Source organism: Lepidochelys olivacea, assembly GCF_965140295.1.
Source record: "Lepidochelys olivacea isolate rLepOli2 genome assembly, chromosome: 1".
NCBI lineage: Eukaryota > Metazoa > Chordata > Testudines > Cheloniidae > Lepidochelys > Lepidochelys olivacea.
The window spans coordinates 315,573,376-315,592,200 of record NC_140411.1 but is presented as its reverse complement, the minus strand read 5'-3'; the positions used below and the strand labels follow the sequence as shown (position 1 = coordinate 315,592,200).

Sequence of the window (18,825 nt, the reverse complement as noted above, 5' to 3'; positions counted from 1 at the left end):
AAACCCCTGAGCCAGCCACACCAGCCGCTGCAAAAGTCACGGAAGTCATGAAAAGTCATGGAATCCATGACTTCCGTGACCTCTGTGACAGACATGCAGCCTTAATTAGAACCGATTTTAACACTGAAAAAGTGTTTTGTTTCCTGCTCATTACAGTTTAAGTCTATCTGATAAGGAAAAACAATTAAAAATAGCACACCACACCACACCCATGGCACTGTCCTCATCAATTTAATTTTTAATCACATAAATATCTTGTGTGTGTCCTTTTGATGGTTAATGGGAGCAGTAATGACTCCTGGCTACAGTATGCCCTGGAGCGATCATCTAGTCTGACCTCCTATATATAACAGGCCCTTAAACCAGTTACCCAGTATTGAGCCATGTACCTTGTGTTTGGCTAACACATATCTTCCACAAAGGCATCCAGTCTTGAGTTGAAGACATCAAGAGACGGAGAATCCACCACTTCCAGCTGGAGATTTTGAAGGTATGTGGTGAAGCCCAAGGCTCGATCCCTGCTAATGACTAACTACCAACTGACCTGCATCCGAGTGCTGATTATATATCAAATTAAAAGGATCTGACTGAGATATACATTTCACCTTACATACTAGGACACCATCAATGTATGCCTGATTAAATGATTAAAATGCAGCCCTTAACCTCTGACAGCTATTCATAGTCCAAATAAAATCGAATAGCATTCACCAATGTATAAACTGTGGCTCTGACCATACAATCAGATCCACTTTGGTGGACACTAGGCCCAAGTAGAGCCCCACTGAAGTAAGATCGGGGTCCATGTAGACTCAGAGGAAAGTATCGTAACCCACATTTAACATTAGCAGTAAAGCAAAAAAAAAAGTCTACGTTAATTCCCCCATACCGGTTTTTAATCTAATCTGACACATCCGATTTTTTTGCTGTGTGGGCAGCTTTTGATCACAAATTTTGTTGTTAAAGTTTTTCTAAAGCCATGATTATGACAAAAACCAGTCTGGATGTCATTGGTGTAGACTGTCTGTTCTTTAGAGCATTGATAGGATTCCAAAATGAAGAGCAATATTTTAATTGTTTTTTAAAACCAGACCTTATGGGAAAATGTGATCTGAAACCTTTGGGAGATTAACCACAAATATTGTTTCTTTATACATTACCTTGCCTTTTTTTCCAGTTCCTCTTCTAAGGCTTTCAGTCTTTTCTCTCTCTCCCTGAGCTCTCGGGCATAGCTGAAATCATCATCAATCTCCTCCTGTTTCATCGTAAGTCGACGCTACATAAACATTTAGAACTCTTAAAAAAATCACTCTCAGCACCAACCCAGTCAAACAGATGTACACATTTTAAAGAGCTTTTAAAACTATATATCATTAGGTGTTTGAGCAATTTCAGAATGTGTAGTAAACCCCTTATTTTATAAACTAATTGGGGATTGAGGAGGTCATAACATTGAACATTTCAAAATTACAGTAGGTACTGTGCATAAACTGTAGTACGGTGCACTGCATTACTTTCTTCTTGTCCTTCAAACCACTGCAAGGTGATTTCCAATGTACTGAAAACATCGGAACGTGAAGGGATGCTGCGTTTTTCTTCACAGACATCACTATTGCGTAGGGATTTTTCCCTTCCTTCAGGAAAAATGGTTTGTATAACTGGCCGTTCCTAAGATTAGATTTCATAATAATTGGTGTTTCGCTGTAAAACTGTAATTTCTTTGTTTTTCTTTAGCAAATAATATAATTCTCAAAGCAATCAAGCCACAGAAATACCTCTTGATCTTTTGCAAACTGTTCTTTTAATTTCTGAAACTGTTCCCGTTTCCTTGCATCCAAAGTCATTCTTTCTGATATTTGTTGATCTGTATTTAAATTGAAAATACTGTTACTTTACATCAACATACTGAAAAAACAGAGAAAAAATTCACTAGATGAAAACCCCACTGAAACTTACCATTAATGGCTTTTAGTACTTTACTAGCTGTTTCTCTAGCATGAACAATCAACTCCTGTTTTGCAATCTCCATGCGCAAATCCTAGGAGATAAATATATATAGTTTTATTATGCTTTTCAGACATGAAGAGATAGTGTTGCAATTTAAAGTGCACGCTTTCATTCCATGTACACATAGCAATAATGTCCTCAGGTAGCTGGCTTCCAGGATTTATACCCACTTAATAAATGGGACACCTGATTAGGCAAATCACTGAACGTAGAATCTAAGGTTATACTAAAATTTATTAACACAATGATCTGCTCACAGTAATGAAGTTCTACTAAAATAAATTAGCCATGCAAATTATTTAAAGGACTTGACAAATGGAACAATCTGATTAGTTAATAAACAAGTTAGGCTCTGATAGTGTATTAGTTGGGTCTTGATTACCTTTCCCTAATAGATTAAAGCAGATGCAACAAATTTCTGGCGGAACATCCTCCAAAACTATTTCCAAAAATCATGAAAATGTCAACAATAATGACATGCCAGTTAAACAAAACTAAAAGCAATTATGTTAGTCTTTTTTTCCCCCAAGACAGCAATACAAAGCAAGCAGACCACCACAGGAAGACTATAGTCATGAATGTCAGTACTTTTACATATACAATCAAATGAAAAATCTGAGCTCTCTTTAAATATACTAATTATATAAAATTATTTCTTCTTTAATATTCATTTACCTTTTCTTCCTTGCTAATAGAACTGTAACGGGCAATTCTTTCCATTCGACCCACATATACTGCACAGTCTCTCTCAATCTCTTTCAGCTCCTCAAGGGAAAAAATAACAGAAATCCGAGGAACAGGGATATCTGACCAGCATATGTAATGCTACAAATAAGAAATATTATACAGTTAAATAGTGGGAAAAAAGCCTGTGAATTTAAATGACTAATCAGGCTTTATGATTGTATATGCATATATCAACTGTTTGAGATACTTCCTAGGAGGAGTCTTGTTCTGAGCCATTCTGCAGATGTTTAAATGTCTATTTTAAATCATATTACTTTCTTGAATAGCTTATGGCATTACATGTCCGATAACAGCCACTGCTTGCCTTTAGGTACAACACATACATCCAGATATGAAAATGGAACTGATATAACAGGATCATGTTTCTACACCCTGTGACTGAGACCTGAAAGGTTTAAAAAGACAAGATCTTAGAAATCAGATGAAAAGATCAAAGTATAAATTAAAGGGAACTTTAAATTTATTATTTCAAGCATTCTTCCTACCACAAACAGATCTGTTTTGCAAAAAATGTGTACAGTGGAACTATTACAGTGTGTCTGAATAAGTGTGCAGCAAAAAAAGCCAAAATGATAGGGGGGGAAGGTATGATCTAAACTCAGGTCTTTAGGGAGAGGAGGCCCCCTGCTTTGGTCAGTGTTGTCTGGGTGTTGGAGAACAATTGCTTGGAGGCCTAAAACATTCAGGGTTTTCACAAAGGAAAATATGAAACCTAAAGTTGTACAAAGGGTACTTTAAACTTGCTTCTGCACATTCACAGTTTGTCAATTAGCTATCAAGACCTGTGTTACACTGGAATATTGAGGTCATGAATACTTGAATGTAAACAACTAAATAACATTCTTCAACATCCATCCTTGGCAGGGCCACTTATCAATAAAAGCATAAATTTAAATTTACTTGCCACAGAACCAGTCAACATATGCTAAGAATTTGTTTTTGTAGTGCAACATGAAAGAACCAAGCAAGTACTTGCCCTGGGACAACACAATTTCAATAAGTTTATGGTTTTCCCACAAATGTATACATCATTGGCAATATGCTTCAGAAACACAGGGACACAATCTTCTACTTCTTTTGAAATCAAAATATATCCATGGGTCCAGTAATGTTTATCTATAGATCAAAGACAAGAAAGATCAAAGTATATTGTATTTAATAAAGATAACAAAAATGCAAACTGAACAAACTAGAAGTTCTACATCTATGTACTGTACCTCTGAAGCTAAGATAATCCTCATTCACTTGAATCATGAATTCGCCATAAACATCCCTGAATACACCACTGTACACCCAATCATAGATAAACCTAAAAAATAAAGATTATACAACGGAGTTAAGTCCCTCTTTCCTTTCTAAAATTATTTTATTTGAACCAATACACATAACAGATTATTTTCTTTGACATATATAGATATATATATATATCTCAATCAGTATGGATGCACGTGTGCATGCATGCACATGCCGCAAATATTGTACCAGCAGCATATTTGTCAAAGTCATGACAAAAATGTAAATCTTCAAGTCATGTTGAGGATAAATATAAAAGTTAAGCATAATCACATCAACAGTTAATTCCCAAAAAATATAAACCCTCATTTTTGGCATAAGAAGCATCTTTTTTAGAGAATCTTAACTGCAAACATTTAGTTTAAAATCATTCTAATTCCAGTAACAGTCTTTTATACTGATCTGGACAAACATAAAAACCTTTGCACTGTCATAATGATAGAATACATTTTATGGGGAAGGAGGGAGGAAGAAAGAATTTTAATTAGATGCAACTTGTTTAGAAGGAGAAGAGAGGCTATAGAACTCTAGGACACAAATTCAGACAACTTTTCCTTTGAGCTTGAGCAGCTTTTCATATATCTGGAGAAACGTGAACTATTATTTTGGGAGAAAATATTCCTTTTTTCATATATTTATAACAACACTTTCTTGACCCCAGTGTGAATCAAAGGTTATCCTCCCTATATGCACAGAGGAAACAAAATTATCATAAATTACAGATACTGAAATTCAGGGTCCCATAGCAGCATCAGCCCAGTCCTTCTTTTCGACTGGTTACTGTAAAGGTCTAATGCCTAGGAACAGACTGGTACTGTAAACAGAAAAATGTATCCATAGCAACCGCAGTTCAACTTTAACCTAATTAAAAATAAGGCCTTGTGTGTTAATATCCTTATATTTTTATGATTTCTAACAGCAACAACAACTTCCAGGTGGTACATTTCCTGGAAGTTAATGAATTAATGACTGGGTTAACATCCTCAAGACAGACATTAGCTGGCAGGAAATGACCTCTATAGCAACCATTATTGCTTAAACAATTGATGTTCTCATAGTGACTTGTTACACACTCATTTAGGCCTTAATCCTGCAAATTTTTATGCATGTACTTATAACTTTACTGTCCTACTCCTGCAATAAACACAATGAAGACTCAACGGTCTGTCAAGGTATAAGTTGCAGAACTGAAGCCACAATTAAGTATTTCAACAGGTTTACAGCTGAGAAAGTCTGAGGCTCAAAATTTGACTGGGAACTGAACATAGGGAAAGGGTGGCAGTGGGTGGAGTCTTCAGTTCAGAATATCTTGATGGGTTTGTTTTGTCCTGTTTAATTTTATTATACTTGCCCCATTATTACTGATTTTTTTAAATTACTATTGTAGTTCCTAAAAATGTCTAATATTTTATACACTCCGTAGCATTGCTATAGAAGTAGATAAGCAATTTCCAAAGTTGTGTGGATACTGATTAAAGAAACTGGTACATCCAAGGGACTCTATTAAAGATAACAACTTCTTACTCAACAGCTATGCTTATGTTAGTGATATAAAAGATGTTTTTACAACTTTTGAACTTCTATTAACATTGAAAAGCCAACACAGGTATGAGAGAGTGAGGTGGGATCTCTCCTGGTTTTGTGTGTAATTAAATATCAGCTGCAGGATATTTATTACTGGTGGTGATGATGTACAAGAAGGAAAGAAACTGAACCCTGGTTGAGTCTCAGATCCCTGAGTGAATTTGTTGGGTTGGCAGTTAGGAAAAAAATATCCTTTTATTTGTTAAAAAAAAAGAAAAAAGGTTTTGCTACGGAAGTCATTGGAAAGCAAATATGGACCCACACAATGCCATTTTTGCAGTCACTTTTCAGAGCCGAACCACACCTTAAATCATTAAAAATAATTCACATCCACTCTGAAAATCTTCAAGCTAATGGTCTGCCCTTTATAAACTAAACCAGCCTAGTTATCCACTTCTTCAAAGTGGTTATTACATTAAAAATGCCCAAATGGAAAACCAGTAGGTTATTATTACAGTCATTGCTAAGCACAATTATAAAACAAATAGTCTGCAACCCACCTGGTATATGGTTCACAGCTGGTTTTTAACAATGACAGAAGAACTGGGTAATGTTCATTACTACAGTTATTGAGAGCCTCTTTGTACAAGTATGAAAGCAATCTTACTCCCTGGAAGAAAAAAAAAAAAGATAAAACAACTACATTTCAAAACAGTAAAATCCATCGTACTATTAGTAAAAAAAAGATTCATAATATACACATCTTTACATCTATTTATTAGACAGAGACAATTTGGTCATGGCTCAGTCTAGATAAAACTGAAACGATATTGGTGGAATGGGTCAACAACAACCAGAGGAAATGGTAGACGTGACATATGCCCCTTCAACTAACAAAGTTTTATTGGAATCGTCAGGATTCTTTCTGGATCCTGGATTGTTTCTGGATACCCAGATAGCAACTGTAGCCATGAGTACTTTTCTCATCTTTACTTGAATACGAGATTGTAATCTTACCTACCAGATGTACACCTTACCACCACTGTCCCTGCATTTACTACCTCTATATACTGAATTTCTGCAATACTCTACGTGGGGCCGTACCTCTTTACCATAGAAACTTCAATAGTGTAAACAGCCCACATACATAGCAGAGTTTCAAGGATACAGCATATTACACCAGTGCTCGATAGACTGCACTACCTTCCAACCAGTTTCCAGGGACAATTCAAGGGGTTGGTTTTGAACTCTAATAAAAGGCTTTAATTTGGGTCCTGAATATCTTAGGGTTCACTTTTTTTGAGCTTTACTTCATCCATTGAAATCACTAGGGCAAAGTCCCAATATTTAAATATTTGGGGCTGGCACGGCATTCTCATTAGAAAGCCACAGACGCTGAAGTTCACATTTCCTCTTTGGTCTGACTGAGCCCGTATGTTCACCTTCAGGTCTTATCTATTCACTGAAACTTTTCAGAGGGGCAAAGCTAAATAGGAAGGATTGTAGCAGGCCTTCTTCTGTTGAGCATTGCTTTTAATGCTTGGATTATCTTGCTAATACAACAGAAAAATACTTAAAATTGTGTGTGTTATATTATAAAAGTGTTTCTATTGTATACCCACTTGCAGAACAGTGACAGACATCCAACATTAATTTAACAATTTATAATCAGTATATGAATTCTCTCTCTCTCATTTCATGCAACATTTACGTGGAATTTTCAAAAGCATTCAGCACTGATCTAATAGCGTTCTTTGCTAAAACTCCCATTGACTTCATTGGGAGCAGAGGCCAACACTGAACATTTAAAAAAATCCTACTCAATTTATTTGAAGCGGATATACTGATATTAAAACTAAAACAATAGGTTTCCAAAAAAGATCAATAATCACCGTAGGAAATGAAGCACCAGCACCTCTGCTGATCCCCAGAACAGTTGTTCCTATGCCACAGAGCTCAGCTAAATACCTAAACCAAAAAATTACATTTATGTAACATCTTTCAGACAGAAGTATCCCAGGTCATTTACAGTGATCAATGAAATGTGCCACACTTGGGTAGCATGAGGCTATCATTTTGCAGCATCAAACTATAACAGGTGTAGGGAGGGGAGGTGGAGAACATTTCTCCAATTCAAGCTATAGAAAGTATTTAGATACGCAGATGGTGACTCAAGTTGGAATTTGGCCAGGACTCTAGGTCTAACTATCTATACTAAAGTTATCTAGTCTATTAGTCCTTATATCCTTACTCACTTCACCTCCTTGTGCCACAATTTCCCCATCTGTAAAAAGTGGGGAGATATAATAGGAGCTTATCTGTAAAGTGCTTTGAGATCTACTGATGAAGACGACTATTAGAGCTAGGTAGTATTATTACTACCACCAGCCTCTGGAATTTAAAGATTTTTTTCTGTGAAAATATTACGAAATGAACACCAGAGATTGAATAGGAAGGGTTCTCTAGTAGTGGCTTTTTAGTGTTCATTTTTTCAGTCTACAATGCTTTAATATTATAATATTACCTTAGCTGTCGCCCTAATTTTCTGAAGAGAAAACTGATTGTTAGAAGGCTTAAAGTGGGAGGTGTTGACAAAACACATGCTCGGTAATACTGAAGGTACTTCCTCAATCCACTTGTGAATGCCTAGTAGAAGAAAAAACATTGACAACACCCTGCTTTTAAAACTATTAGTGCTCAGTTTATGTTCACACTGATTACAGTACATTAACATTAAAACACATTTACTGCATTCTAATTTGGGTACGTTATCTAAAAAAAAAAAAAAAAGTCCAGTTTCAATGGCAAGACAAGAAAAGTTGTGTATTTGAAAGATAACAGGATTGTTTCCTTTTCATGCATATGGACAGCACCTATTAACATTAATGTGAATTACACTGAGTATTTAAAAAGAGAATGTATCACAACTATGAAAATAAAAATGACCTAATTTTAATAGGGTATTACAAACAAAGAAGATTCCCTTTGCCCCTCTGGTTAAAAAAGAATACTTATTTGCCAACAACAAAGTTAATTACACCTCACCACACACAGAAGATTCATCGCATTGCTTAATCCAAGTCACATTTGGAGAATTAATATCTACAAGGAAGCAGTAAGCAATTTCAAACTGACATGATCTAATAAAAGGTATTAAAGTGGACTGTTTCCCTCATTTTATTTCTTTTACACTGTGAAGTGCATTTACACTTACAAAAAAGAGCTATTATATTTTTAATATATTTACTAATCAAATATTTAGCAATACTGCAGAACTTGAGAAACAGTCACCCTTTACCTCCCAATAAACAGCATGTCAAGATCATTCCTCTACAGAAACAACAAACACACTATTGAGCAGGCTAGCACCATTCAAGTACATTACCTGAAATACAAGCCCTTTGTTGTACAGGGAGTCTAAGACTGGCTGAAGAGAGAAGCGACTCAATCGTGTGTAATATGTTCCATATTCAGCAACTTCTGACAGGAGATTGTTCATGCTCTCAGGTGATGTTCCAGATACATATATCCCCTGCTTTATCACAAATGTCTGAGCAGCCTAGAATTGTGCAGAAAGGGAGATAGTACCAGTTAGTTATTTCAGAACTATATATTCAGTGCTATATAATTACACCACCTCACCCCAAACTGCCTGAAAACAAAACCCCCGTAAAATAATGGCACACAGATTTGCAGTTTATTATGGTGACTGGAGTTAAATACCTGAGACAAAAAGGTTAACAGATATAAAAGGTAGCACAATTTTAGGAGGAAAATTAAATCATAATTATATTAAAGTGTATATAAAAATTCTTGTTACTTAATCTTTTAACCAAACAGTTCTCTATACATTATTTTAATCACTTTAAGGCATTCATGGAATCCATTAATTTACTTTCTCACATGTTTTCTTGTACAGATCTCTGGAGACTGTTTTGGACATTTAAACTGCAGTAAAAGAGTTCTCTGATTATTTTAAGTTATACTAATAGGAATCACAAAACTTCAAATGCAAAAAAATTATTTCTCTTGCAAAAATCTCTACCAAAAATCATGAAATCTGATGTGACTGAACATGATCATTCTTAGAAAAGTTTTTCATACCTGATTAAGTGAAAATGTAGCAGATACCACACCAATAAGGACATTCAAAACATCTTTAACCAGTTCAAATTCTTTCATTAGCACAAGCTGTGGAAGCTGGAGAATGGTATTGCTAAATAGTTCTAATTCCCCTTCTCGAAGCCTATAAAAATTGTCAAAAGCTTCTCTTCCAGCTTCAGTAAGATATGGTTCCTCTTTTTTACCAGGTGGGCTGTGTCAGAAAAAATACAGAAACAATAAAAGCCAAGAATAAATCAACTGCTTTCCTTTAAAATAAAGACATTTCAGAACTTTATACAGTCATTAAAAATGTTTTACCCTCGTGGATTATTTACAATGCAACATTTGCATAAGGAGGCTGTGTGGACAACTGTCAAAAGCATGCAGGAAATGGCATTCTTGAAGAAAGCGATAGATGTATTTGACCCTAAGATCCTGTCTGCACCAGCTCCTGACAGGAAGAGTGAAAAGACCAGGGTGGGTTCCCAAAGAGGAAGGGAAGATGACTACCACTGCTTACACAAAATTACCTACACAAATTAACTGCTGAAGTTACAAATAACTTTTGTTAAAATAGTAAGTGAAGTTCTGCAGCGCAAATGTTAAAAACGCTAGGCAACTGCCAAGAGCCAGTTTTGAACTACAACCTAAAAATCTCTCCACTACCAACCCATTCTTAATTACGATAATCTTTACAGCACCAGATGTGTTCCAGAGAATTTACAGAACAAACAGAAAGGCATGTCCCTGCATAAAAGAATCTGAAATCTAAACACCGAAACAAAACATTCAAAATACTGTTCATATATTACCCACAGCTTCCAGTAATAACTTAATTATAAAAATCACTATTGCTAAATGGCATTGAGAAGCCATTAGAAAACAATCACACATGACCTGGCCCCACAACACTTAAGCACAAGTTCATTCACAAGTCAGCATATCTTATACAGCAAAGGAACTAGATTTTTCCAGTGTTCTAGGATGCATCTTTTAATTCCATCTTTCGTATCTGTGCACAATTTAGAACTGGAGTTGGAATGGATATTTTCTTACAAAGATCCTGGGCAAACTTATAAGTGGTTTTAAAACAGTGGTTCTCAACCTTTTTTCATTTGCAGTCCTCTAAAACAATTTCAGATGGAGGTACGAACCCCTTTGGAAATCCTAGACATCGTCTGCAGACCCCTAGGGATCTGCAGACCACAGGTTGAGAACTACTGGGTTAAAACAAAACATATGAGTGAAAACGGCACTTCTTCTCCTCCTCTCATTCCACTTGCCTATTCGGGGTCAGCAACTTTTATAGCCTTCTTTCAAAACTCATGACTGTATGCCAGGCTCTTGTACAGATTGCGCTCACTGTACTCTGCTGATATCTGGTCCACATACTGAGTCTTTGTCTCCTCCTTGGTCATCTTCCATCCACAACAATTGCAAGAGCTCTGCTGATGATAGAACTCTCTAGTCTCCACTGATATGCCCATACCAACAGAGCCTTGCCTCCCTCAATTTGTGTTCAGTTGGTGCATCCTGCCCTAGGCCCTTTACAACCTCATTTCACTTTCTATCATGGAGCGTCCAAGCTTCTGTCAACATCTTCATTTCCATGGTGAAGAGCCTATTTAGAGCCCTGCAAATTTGCGGATATCCACTTTATATCCACGGATCATTTTTGCAGATTGCGGATCGAATGCAGATACAAATTTTGTATCCGCGAAGGGCTCTAAGCATATTGATTTCTTGCGACTGATCAAGTCTCTGTTCCATACATTAAGATGTGTCGAATTACAGTTTTATATAGTCTATCTTTTAACTTTACTGGCATCGTTTTGTCACAGAGAACTGGGATCTACTCCTGCCATTTGCATCACACAGCTTTAATATTATGCTGGATATCACTCAGGAGGACACCATCATCTGCAGCCACTGATCCTAGTATTTAAACTATTTCACTCTTCTAAGCTTTCTGTGATTTCCTTTATGGAGAGTCCTTCTCCCTCAGTTATCATAGCCACAGTCTAATCAATGTTCACTTTAAGTCCTGCCTGCTCAAAACTACGTTGCTACTATTCAAAATTGACTTGCAGGATCTCACAAACTTCTGCACATATCACTAGGTCACCAATGAACAGCATTTTCCAAAGCAGTTCTTTGTATATTCTCACTTTCCACATCCATTATAACTGCAAACAAAAAGAGGATCAGTGCTGATCCCTGATGTAGGCCAATACTTACAGGAAATTCTCTAACGTAGCCCCATTTAGTTTTGACTACGGTAGTCACTCCATCGTACATATCTTCGATAAGATGGACATACCATTCTGGGACACCTCTCCATTACAAAATCCACCAAAATAGTTCTCATGGTACATGATCATACACCTTCTATGGGTCCACAAAGACCATACCCAATTGCCATCTCTTTTCTCTGAACTCTTCCATGAGGATTTGTAGTGCAAATATGGCATCAGTTCTGCTCCTACTAGGCATGAAGCCATACTGTCCCTTCCAAATCTCAACTACTCCATGCAGACACTTTTCAATTATCTTCACTCATACTTTTAGAACATGTGATGTCAGCTTAACTGGGTGATAATTAGCATACAGTGTAATATCTCCTGTATATTTAAAAATAGGCACTACTAATCTTCTATGCCATTCATCCGGCATTTTCTCTTTCTTAAGAATATAACTGAACAAACTTTAAGATACTTAATGCCTTCCCTTCCCAATGACTTCATCACATGCACTGGTACTTCACCGGCCCAAATCTTTTCTTCTTTTTTCATTTTCCTAAGTGCCTCTGCAACCACTTCCTCCTATATGCAATCTCTCACACCCCGGTTCAGCTTACATGTTCATACACATGTGCTAAGACATCACTGATGTTTTGCCTAAATTTAAAAGTGCACATTACCCATGTTGAAAACATAACATACTTAAACCTAGACCTTTCACAATATGATGCACCCTTTGGAAGGAAAAATGATTAATGCTGTCTCACCAATTCTTCTTTAGATAGACATCCAAAAGTATTATTTGGACATGACCTCAAAATAAGCATTTGCTCTTATTTAGGAAATGACACACACACCTTTTTAAAGTGTTTAAAGGTTAAAAGAATAAGTTTTTACTTATTCATGCAAGAAGGAAACCTATATTTACCATTCTAACCAATACTCCCTCCAGACTACACAGTTTTGTGAATGCCACCACCGCACAGCGGTTCGGTGGGTACATAGTTATTATGGACATACTGATAGGTAATTCCAGCTAATGTTTAGCCTATTATCCAGTGTAATTAATGAATTTTGTTTCAAGACTTGGCATAATTGCTTTTCACAGGACAAGTGAATATTCTAAATCAATTTCTGGATTAAGTACTTCCTTATATTCCCTTGCGCAAATATTTTAAAAATAATCATTTTTTGAAATTCAGCATTCCCTGTCTTTTTCTTCACCCAAATGATCTGAATAATGGAACAAAACAGGCTCTTAACATTTTCCATATAATTCATATTAAAACCTTGTGCAAAGGTTCCATTTGAAGAAAATAGGTTGAAATTAGCTAAATTAAAAATATCAACCATTAATAATTGTTACTGGGTAGTCAAGGCCATGTTAAAGCTTAAGTTATTCTTAAATGCTGTCATTTGACAAAATGACAATCATCATAACCAATCAACTAAAACTGTTAATTAGCATGCTACTGTTAATTTGCATGATGCCATTTTATTGGTTGAAATGAGTCAATAGGGTGAAGGGGATTATATACACATCAAGAGTTCATATTGATAGATTATTTGTGTCAACTGTTCACAAACAGAACGAACACTGGACTGGAGTTACCAGCTTCCTCCATAGCCCTGAAAATGTTGCAGTTTCCCCATCAGCAAAATGAGGACACTTTGTCTAACTTGTGGTTAATGTTTGTTAATTGCTTTGAAGAGGAAATGGGATCCTATAAGCTCCAAGTACTTGTATTAACATATGCAAATCTCCTCCCCCCTTAGAACAAGAATAGCTGTTCATAAAATGAGAAATACTCCCTCGACCTAAAGTGTTATTGATGTCTATTACGATAGCACCCACTATGTGCTAGTCTCTGTCACACATATATGAAGACACAGTCCACGCCACTAAAAACTCAAAATCTAAATGGCAGCAAGGAAAACTGTCCCTCTGCTTGAAAAATGCCATAGAGCACTACACTGTTATCTGGCAAAAACATAGCTCGGAGGGAACAGAGATAAGCTTCTGAGCCTCAAGATATTGAACTCCATGTTCCAAATCAGATGGTATATTCCTAGCTTGTTTATTCTAATTAAGGTCACTTCCAACTAAAATACATACAAACCATACAATTCTTTTTCATCTTAACATCAGACACATACCATCCAATTCTTTCCCAGCATCTTCGTTTGCTGGGTCCATAAGTAAGTACAGCATCCCAGAGGTCTATGTCTGGAGTCATGCTGGGTTCCGATTGTGAATCAGGAGTCAGATTGGATGCTGACTGGAATCCCTCATCTTCTGATTGATCTATACTTTGAGGAACCTGTAAATAACCATGAGAGTTCAAACTGTACACATATATGCAACATTTATTGAGGAATATTACGCTAATGCCATTTAATTGTTGGTCTCACTTTAACAATTTATCAAAGATACTCATTTTAAGTACTCAGGCTTTATTATTTATACAAACCGAAACTTTGCTATTTGTAACAATAAAATCCACTTCAATTTCTGACAAGCCTTTTTTTTTGGTAGCCAATGGAATAATCAAACTAAAATATTAACAATGTTAGTATTAGACGCGGAAATATTTTACTCTGAATATAACGTCAGTTCAGAAACTAGATGTCCAATAATACATAATGCTCCAGAACAATAAACCTGTTTTGTTTTTCTTTTTCACAAAATAAGTGACTTATAATAAGGCCCTGATCGCACAAATTCTTATGCATGTGATTAAAGTGTCCATGACCAGTTCCACTGTTTTCACTAGGACTACTCATGTGTATAAAATCAGGCACGGGTTTGCAGGATCAGGGCCTCTAAACATCCCAACCATGGAACTCCACTGACTTTGTTGGGAGCTTGGTGTGCAGTGTAATACCCCAAATCTGTGTAATAGGTCAAGTTGATTGGACGCAGATTGCTCCTAAGAACATTTAATACAGTGTTTTCCAACCTGATAGAAGGGGTACAGGCATGTAAAGAAAAAGAGTTGCTTCCTTGACCCAGGATCTGACTCACCCCTTTAACTACAACGTGCATACACAGCTACAGGTAAAGTGGCATACAGCTCCTTTAAGCATGCCAGCCTTCCTTCCATGTTCCTGTCATAAACCCTAATGAAAGCTGAATCTGCAATTACCGTGTATAGGGCTACAGATTCAGCCAGCAACCTGCTACCCCAGTGGTGGGCAACCTGCGGCCCCTTCAGGTTTGTTTGTAAAGACAGTTTGTTTACATTTGCACAGCCGCCCGCAGCTCCCAGTGGCCGTGGTTCGCTGTTCCCAACCAATGGAAGCTGTGGGAAGCGGCGGCCAGCACGTCCCTGCAGCCCTTGCCGCTTCCTGCAAATGTAAACAAACTGTCTCGCAGCCCACCAGCGGATTTCCCTGGTGGGCCGCAGGTTGCCCTCCACTGTGCTAGCCCATGCCTCTGCTCCCACCAAACTCAGCTCAGTAGCAAAAGCATACACATCCAAGGCAAAAGAAACTGCTACTGCAGGGGTCAGCAACCTTTCAGAAGTGGTGTGCTGAGTCTTCATTTATTCACTCTAATTTAAGGTTTCGTGTGCCAGTAATATATTTTAACATTTTTAGAAGGTCTCTTTCTAGAAGTCTTTAATATATAACTAAACTATTGTTGTATGTAAAGTAAATAAAGTTTTTAAAATGTTTAAGAAGCTTCATTTAAAATTAAATTAAAATGCAGAGCCCCCCGGAATGCCACTGAAAATTAGCTTGTGTGACGCCTTTGGCACACGTGCCATAGGTTGGCTACCCCTGTGCTACTGGACCATCTTCACCCTAAGAAGCATGTAGCCTTCTCTTTTAAATGGGAGAATTACAGGGGCAACAATAAAATAAGAAAAAAGAAAGATTAAAAACAGAAAAAGCAAAAGATACCCATAGTCAGAAAGAAAAAAAAAATCAAATCTGTTAATCTAGCTTCTTCTGCAGTTCTTATCAGTGCTATATAACAATACAGGACGAAAGAGAAAAATGATACCAAAAAAGAGATAGTGGAAACTTTGCTTAGTGAAAGGTTGCATGTAGCGGGGAGCTACATAAAACCATCTCAAGAAGGGCTCCAATTAAAAAAACCTGCAACCTGGTCAACTGGATACTAGAACAGAGATGTAAAGAGGGATGCTCACATGCAAATTAAATATTATGAGCAGGGAATGATGTAAGCAAATGTTTTAAATCCACACCTTTGTAATGCTGATAAACAGCCATTTCGTACAGTAGTATTAAAAAAAAAAGTTTCAAAAAGGCATATTGGAAGTATGTATATACTCTGAAGTAAAATAATAAGTATAGTGAAAATAAATTGACACCATACTTTAATCGCAAGTCCAGACAAATCCGCATTGTCAGGTACTGGTGGCAGATCCAACCTGATGTCCATGTCATATGTACGGCTATGGACAAGAGCACCAAAGAGTGAGACACGTGTTTCCTTCTCAAACTTGTCACCAACAGGGTAGTTCTGTGAAAATAATCCGATGGCAGGAAGTCCAGTGCCGGGTGCAGCCTCCATTATCTGAACTGTCTTTTGAATTGTGTCATTAAACTGATACTCTTCATTTGTAATTAAAGTCTGTATATCAGCTTCAAATACACTCACATCATAATAATCATAACCCTGATATTTAACATTTCTCCCAACATACTTGTTGTTCAGAAAATAGTCCTTTTTTTGTGGTAGAAGCTGAGGAGGACCAGTTCCTACAAGCTGTACTAGAAGATCCAGAATAGAATTAATTTCCGTAAATGGTAAGCAATCAGATGTTTCCAGTTCCTCCACGAGTTTCTCCAGCCTATCTGCTTGAGCGCCCATTCCGCCAACTCTCAAGTTGAAGGACAGCATTAAAATTTTGTTTTTCACTGGAAGTCTGGAAATGTTTGACTGCACTTTACGGGCCTCCTCTTGAAAAAGATTCATGAACAGGGCATTATACGCAATCCTTTTTAGATTTTGCTTAGCCCTTTTCTTGCAGATCTTCTGTCTGCCCAGATGGACCTTCCATGACAAACCTGTCATGTGCGCTTCACACAAGTCACTAAACAACTGTGTAATGCTCTCCATTTCAACACAAATAAGTGGTAAAGTTAATTCATTGCAAATATAACTGTATGTTTGGTCTTTGATTCCATTTCAAGACCTGGAAAATACAAAGAAAAAAAAAGAGACATTAGTGACTAATCACACATGTAGAACCTCTGGAAGTATGTGTTAATGTACTTAAATTTAAAATAGAGTTAGTCCAATATGTGCAGCGTTACAGATAAAGCCAAACCGCTACATCATAACCTCTGTTTCATACACACACACACACACACTTGATCTCACACTTTTTTTTTTATATAAAGAGGACAGGTTACACCATAGATAAAAAGCCTGCCGTGGTACATGAACGAACACAGATTACCTGGTACTTGAATGAACACAGGTTACCATGGTAGAGGAGTGTTTCACTGTCAAGCACTAACACATCCACATGTCAATACTAACTTTTTTCAGGATATTTCCCACTAATAACTTGATTAACAAAAATAACTTTCTGCTGCAAACTCAGCTATATTTATACTAGGAGTTCAAACAATACAGTGCAAAAAGAGTGTGAGATCAAAATTATTCTGGTGATAGTAACAGTTCGAGTGCTAGTGTAGACAGGGCAAGTAGTCAAGAGCTGCTAAAAGCAGGGGCAGAGCCTAGTCCACCCTGTCCCCAGGGGCACACAAAGGTAAAAAGAGCAGTGCCTAGTCCACCCTGTCCCCACCGCTCCCACCAAAAGATCTGCACAGTCCGCGTCCCCTTCAAAGCGTATAGTGACTGTAACCGGTCCCAGCCGAGCACGCCCGTACTCGCCCGGTGACCCCCCCCCAGCCCCTCCACAATACCCGAGGCAGCCGGCAGCCCCCACCAAGAGTCGGGGCAGCCCCCAGCCCCCTCCCGCCAGGCCTGGGGCCGCCCATCCCAAAGCCCAGGGGTAGATCCCCCTGCCCCTACCCCGCGCTGAGCAGCCCCAGGCGCCTCTCAGGGCTGCGCGCTCCCGCGGGCCCACCGCCCGCTCGAGCCCGAGAGCAGCCAGCGGCCCCGCGCTCGGGCGCCGCCATTGGGACGTCACGGGAGAGCGACGGGGCCCGGCAGCCAGGGGCGGGGGAAGCAGGGGTGGGGGACGCGGCTCGTGGGCGTAGGAACCGGAAGAGGGGCCTGGGGCGGCTGCGGGGCGGGGCTCACAGAAGGGGGAGGTGACTGCAGAGGGGGCGGGGCTCGCCTAGCGGGTGCACTGAGGGGGGAGAGAAGAAGGGGTTAAGGGGGCAGCGCGGGAAGGGGCTCGTAAAGCCGCCCCTTGGGGTCGGGCGGTTTGTGGTTGCTGGTGATTGTGGGGAGTAGTGAAGGTCGCTGCGAAAGGCGGGGTGGTTTTGCATGGGGAAAATTGCATGGTTTGCATGGTTTCCCATGGGGAAAATTTGGTGGGTGCGGAGCACCCACCGGCAGCTCCCTGCCTGGCCCCAGATCGCCTCACCTCCTCTCTGCCTGCTCCCCTGAACGCGCTGTCCGGCTCTGCTTCTCCGCCCGGTTCCCGCGAATCAGCTGTTCGCACTGGAAGCCTGGGGGGGCTGAGAAGCAAGTCGTGCTCAGGCCCAGGGAGGCGGAGTGGAGGTGAGCTGGGAGGGGGGGCACGAGGAGGGCCGCACAGGGGAACCACTCCCCACCCCAGCTCGCCTCCAGCTCCCTGGGCCTGAACACAAAGTCGCCGCCTGTTTCTCAGCCCTCAGGCTTCCCCTGCGAACAGCTGATTCGTGGGAAGCGGGGGGAGGAGGGGCGGCGAAGCAGAGCAGGCGGCACGTTCAGGCGAGGAGGCGAAGGCGAAGTGGAGGTGACCTGGGGCCGGGCGCG

At 38.9% G+C, this 18,825-nt stretch overlaps 1 protein-coding gene across 2 annotated transcripts in view; it reads right to left on the bottom strand.

Annotated features, from left to right (window-relative positions):
• Window positions 1-18,579, bottom strand: part of TUBGCP6 (tubulin gamma complex component 6) — a 29,017-nt gene extending 10,438 nt beyond the window's left edge. Inside the window, exons 1-14 of one of the 2 annotated variants that reach the window (XM_084646231.1) lie at window positions 18,452-18,579; window positions 16,261-17,083; window positions 14,073-14,236; window positions 9,676-9,886; window positions 8,957-9,130; window positions 8,096-8,217; window positions 7,464-7,539; window positions 6,132-6,241; window positions 3,972-4,063; window positions 3,731-3,870; window positions 2,683-2,832; window positions 1,957-2,038; window positions 1,776-1,864; window positions 1,161-1,276 (exon numbers count right to left, since the gene is read on the bottom strand). In XM_084646231.1, the coding sequence (XP_084502357.1) occupies window positions 1,161-1,276; window positions 1,776-1,864; window positions 1,957-2,038; window positions 2,683-2,832; window positions 3,731-3,870; window positions 3,972-4,063; window positions 6,132-6,241; window positions 7,464-7,539; window positions 8,096-8,217; window positions 8,957-9,130; window positions 9,676-9,886; window positions 14,073-14,236; window positions 16,261-17,007 (2,273 nt within the window). In that variant the 5' untranslated portion in view covers window positions 17,008-17,083; window positions 18,452-18,579. Of the gene's footprint in view, window positions 1-1,160; window positions 1,277-1,775; window positions 1,865-1,956; window positions 2,039-2,682; window positions 2,833-3,730; window positions 3,871-3,971; window positions 4,064-6,131; window positions 6,242-7,463; window positions 7,540-8,095; window positions 8,218-8,956; window positions 9,131-9,675; window positions 9,887-14,072; window positions 14,237-16,260; window positions 17,084-17,931; window positions 18,059-18,451 lie in introns of those variants that run through there. The other variant, XM_084646230.1, reaches the window with a different exon arrangement.
• Between the last annotated feature and the right edge of the window lie 246 nt (window positions 18,580-18,825).